The sequence below is a fragment of the Oncorhynchus gorbuscha genome, linkage group LG09, assembly GCF_021184085.1.
Source record: "Oncorhynchus gorbuscha isolate QuinsamMale2020 ecotype Even-year linkage group LG09, OgorEven_v1.0, whole genome shotgun sequence".
Lineage (NCBI taxonomy): Eukaryota > Metazoa > Chordata > Actinopteri > Salmoniformes > Salmonidae > Oncorhynchus > Oncorhynchus gorbuscha.
This window is the reverse complement of record NC_060181.1, coordinates 16,241,601-16,246,600: the sequence shown is the minus strand read 5'-3', so window position 1 is coordinate 16,246,600 and position 5,000 is coordinate 16,241,601. Positions and strand designations below refer to the sequence as shown.

General features: G+C 43.3%; 1 protein-coding gene across 3 annotated transcripts in view; it reads right to left on the bottom strand.

Annotated features, from left to right (window-relative positions):
• The window catches only part of LOC124043195 (collagen alpha-1(XVI) chain-like), a 171,340-nt gene that overhangs the window by 47,874 nt on the left and 118,466 nt on the right, over positions 1-5,000 (bottom strand). For all 3 annotated transcript variants that reach the window (XM_046361490.1, XM_046361493.1, XM_046361491.1), the window contains exon 39: positions 508-573. In XM_046361490.1, coding sequence (XP_046217446.1) covers positions 508-573 — 66 coding nt within the window. The remainder of the gene's footprint in view (positions 1-507; positions 574-5,000) is intronic.

The following is a 5,000-nucleotide window of genomic DNA, read 5'->3' as shown; positions in this document are numbered from 1 at the left end:
ATGTCTGTGTGTGTGTGTATGTGTATGTGTATGCATGTCTGTGTGTGTGTGTGTGTGTGTGTGTATGTGTGTGTGTATGTGTATGCATGTCTGTGTGTGTATGTGTATGCATGTCTGTGTGTGTGTGTGTGTATGTGTATGCATGTCTGTGTGTGTATGTGTATGCATGTCTGTGTGTGTATGTGTATGCATGTCTGTGTGTGTATGTGTATGCATGTCTGTGTGTGTGTGTGTGTGTGTATGTGTATGCATGTCTGTGTGTGTGTATGTGTATGCATGTCTGTGTGTGTATGTGTATGCATGTCTGTGTGTGTGTATGTGTATGTGTATGCATGTCTGTGTGTGTGTGTATGTGTATGCATGTCTGTGTGTGTGTATGTGTATGCATGTCTGTGTGTGTATGTGTATGCATGTCTGTGTGTGTGTGTGTATGTGTATGCATGTCTGTGTGTGTGTGTATGTGTATGCATGTCTGTGTGTGCGCGTGCACAACCTAGCCATACTCACTGGTCCTCCTGTTCCTCCTGTTCCTGCATGTGGAGGGCTGATACAGTTACACTCTCCAGGTTCACCCTGAAAAACACCCAGAAAACCATTATACACCTCTCATAGATCGCACAGACAAGTTGTGAAAGAAATTAGATCATTGACACAGAATCTGTTGCTTAAGAATTAGTGGGAGATTTGCACTAAAGCCAAACTCAACATAGAATGTGATCTGGATAATGACTCAGAAAGAAACAGCATGCAGCGAGAGACAGGTCGAAAACTCTACACAAGCCATCACTCATTCATAACTACTGTAATTTCAGCTTGAATCATCCCAGGCCTTTGCTACAGCAGGTTTAGTTTGATGAGAGAGTGAGTGAGAGGAGCTGAGGATATTACAATACATTTCAGCTGCTAGACTGTCTCCTCTATGGCTGCGTTTACACATTCTGATCTTTTTCCAAAAACTGGTATTTTGTCCAATCAGATCAGCTCTTTTCGAAAACAATTAGGCAAAATATCAGAATTGGGCTGCCTGTGTAAACACAGCCTATGTGTGTTTGTCTTTCAGATTCAGATTCAGAAAAGATTCAGGCAATTCATTTAGCAGCAAACAATACAGTACCAGTCAAAAGTATGGACACAAATCAAATCGTATTTGTCACATGCGCCAAAAACAACAGGTGTAGTAGACCTTTCAGTGAAAGGCAGATGGGGGGGCGTATCAATGCAGAATGCTGTGGTAGCCATGCTGGTTAAGTGTGCCTTGAATTCTAAATAAATCACTGACAGTGTCACCAGCAAAGCACCCCCACATCATCACACCTCCTCCTCCATGCTTCACGATGGGAACCACACATGCAGAGATCATCCGTTCACCTACTCCGAGTCTCACAAATACAGGGTGGTTGAAACCAAAAATCTCAAATTTGTACTCATCAGACCAAAGGACAGATTTCCACCAGTCTAATGTCCATTGCTCGTGTTTCTTGGCCCATGCAAGTCTCTTCTTCTTATTGGTGTCCTCTGGTAGTGGTTTCTTTGCAGCAATTCGACCATGAAGGCTCACGCAGTCTCCTTTGAACAGTTGATGTTGAGATGTGTCTGATAATTGAACTCTGTGAAGCATTTATTTGAGCTGCAATTTCTGAGGTTGGTAACTCTAATGAACGTATCCTCTGCAGCAGAGGTGACTCTGGGTCTGCAATTTCTAAGGCTGGTAACTCCTTTCCTGTGTCGGTCCTCATGAGAGACATATTCATCATAGCGCTTGATGGTTTTTGGGACTGCACTTGAAGAAACGCTCTAAGTTCTTCACATTTTCCGTATTGACTGACTTTCATGTCTTAAAAAGTAAGAGAGAATGCCAAGAGAGTGTAAAGCTGTCATCAAAGCAAAGGGTGGCTACTTAGAAGAATCTCAAATATAAATATAATTACATTTGTTTAACACTCTTTTGGTTACTACATGATTCCATGTGTTATTTCATAGTTTTGATGTCTTCACTATTATTCCACAATGCAGAAAATACTAAAAAATAAAGAAAAACCCTTGAATGAGTAGGTGTGTCCAAACTTTTGACTGGTACTGTACATACAGGCAAAATAACATATTTAAAAACAACAAAACAACAGATAGCAATGGCTATTTACTAGCAAAGTAGGCTAGTTAAGGGCAATTTCATAGAAATGTCAGAATTAGGCTGAATGGCGCATTCTAGAAAGAATTGAGCTGAGATGTATAGCAGCCATTTTACGAGCTCCTGATTAATTATGATATTTTGTGTGTTTTTTTGGGCTGATCTTAACCTTTTTCGTGTATAATGTTTCCGCCATCGTTTCCTATGACCAAAAAGGTCTTCTGAACTTCAGAACAACGATAACGGCGCCGTAGTGGATGGCTGCCGTTTTACGGGCTCCTAACCAACTGTGCTCTTTGGTGTGCTTTTTCACATTGTTTGTATCTTATTTTGTACATAATGTTGCTGCTACCATCTCTTATGATCGAAAAGAGCTTCCGGATATCAGAATAGTGATTTGCCACCTCGAACTGGACAAAGATTTTTTATTTAATGAGTCCGACGCAAAGTATATACTGTTTCTCCGAGATCATCCCCAAATCCCCATCATTCGCGTGAGGAAAAGAGGTATAGAGATCGAAGATCGGGGTGCTTCTGAGAATTCGTTGGCAAGTGGGTAACCCGCCTCTACCATCTGTTCTACTGGCCAACGTGCAATCACTGGAGAATAAACTGGATGAGCTCCGTTTGAGACTATCCTACCAACGGGACATGAAACCTGTAATTTCTTATGTTTCCCCGAGTTGTGGTTGAACGATAACACGGATAATATACAGTTGGCTGGGTTTTCTGTAAATCGGCAGGACATAACTGCTACGTCCGGTAAGACGAGCAGTGGTGGCATGTGACTCTTTGTCAATAACAGCTGGTGCGCGATGCCTAATATGAAGGAAGTCTCGAGGTATACCTTATGATAAGTTGTAGACCACACTACCTACCGAGAGAGTTTTCATCTATATTTTTCGTAGCCATCTATTTACCGCCACAAACCAATGCTGGCACTAAAACCGCACTCAAGGACCCAAGTCAGTTAAGAACAAATTCTTATTTACAATGATAGCCTACACCGACCAAACCCGGACAACGCTGGGCCAATCGTGTGCCGCCCTATAGCACTCCAAATCACGGCCACTTGTGATACAGCCTGGATTCAAACCAGGATATCTGTAGTGATGCCTCAAGCACTGAGATGCAGTGTCTTAGACCGCTTTGCCATTCGGCAGCCATAAGCAAACAGGTGGCCAAAGACTTTAATGCAGGCAAACTTAAATCAGTTTTACCTCATTTCTACCAGCATGTCACATGTGCAACCAGAGAAAGAAAACCTCCAGACCACCTTCACTCCAAAAACAGAGACGCATACAAAGCTCTCCCTCGCCATCCATTTGTCAAATCTGACCATAACTCTATCCTCCTGATTCTTGAATACAATTAAAAACTCAAACAGGAAGTACCATTGACACTCAATACGAAAGTGGTCCGATGAAGTGGATGCTAAACTACAGGACTGGTTCACTAGCACTGACTGGAATATGTTCCGCGATTCATCCGATGGCATTGAGGAGTTTACCACATCAGTTACTGGCTTCATTAATAAGTGCATTAATGACATCATCCCGACAGTGACCAGTGTACATATCCCAACCATAAACCATGGACTTCAAGCAACATCCGCACTGAGCTAAAGGCTCGACCTGCCTCTTTCAAGGAGCGCGACACTAATCCGGACACTTATAAGAAATCCATAGCCGATGTGAGCAACACCTTTCACATTCATAAGTCTGTAAAACATACATGTTTCAAGCAGACAACCATAGTACCTGTGCCCAAGAATGCCAAGGTAACCTGTCTTAATGAATTTCGCCCTGTAGCACTCACATCAGTAGCAATGAATTGCTTTGAAAGGTTGGTCATGACTCACATCAACACCATCACCCCAGACACCCTCGTCCCACTCCTGATCACCGACGACTATGAGACAGCTTACAGGGAGGATGTCAGAGACCTGGTAGTTTGGTGCCAGGACAACAGTAAGGCAAAGGAGCTGATCATGGACTACAGGAAACGGAGGGCCGAGCACGCCACCCTTCACATCGACAAGGCTGTGGTGGAGCGGGTCGAAAGCTTGAAGTTCCTCGGTGTCCACATAACTAAGGACCTATCATGTTCCAAACACACCAACACAGTTGTGAAGAGGGCACGATAAAGCTTCTCCCTCAGTAGGCTGAAAAGATTTGCCATGGGCCCTTAGCTCGTCAAACATGTATACAGCTGCACAATCGAGAGCATTTCGACTGGCTGCATCACCCCTTGGTATGGCAACTGGTATGGCAACTGCTTGGCATTCGACTGCAAGGCGCTACAGGTGTGTGTGTACGGCCCAGTACATTTCTGGGGACGAGCTCCCTGTCATCCAGGACCTCTATACCAAGCAGTGTCAAAGGTTGGCCCACATTTCTTTCCAAAGAATCCAGCCACCCAAGCCACAGATTCTCTGCTACCGTGTGGCAAGTGGTACCAATGCACCAAGTCTGGATCCAACAGGACCCTGAACAGCTTCTACCCCCTAAGACTTCAAACCAAGACTGCTAAATATCTTGGCAAATGGCTACCCAGAATACAAGCATTGACCCACTTACTCTCTTGCACTGACTCTATGCACACACACTGGACTCTACCCACACACTTACACATACAGTTGAAGTCGGAAGTTTACATACACCTTAGCCAAATACATTTAAGCTCAGTTTTTTCACAATTCCTGACATTTAATCCTAGTAGCAATGTCTTAGGTCAGTTAGGATCACCACTTTATTTTAAGAATGTGAAATGTCAGAATAACAGTAAAGAGAATGATTTATTTCAGCTTTCATCACATTCCCAGTGGGTCAGAAGTTTACATAAACAAGACTGCTAAATTGGTATTTTGTAA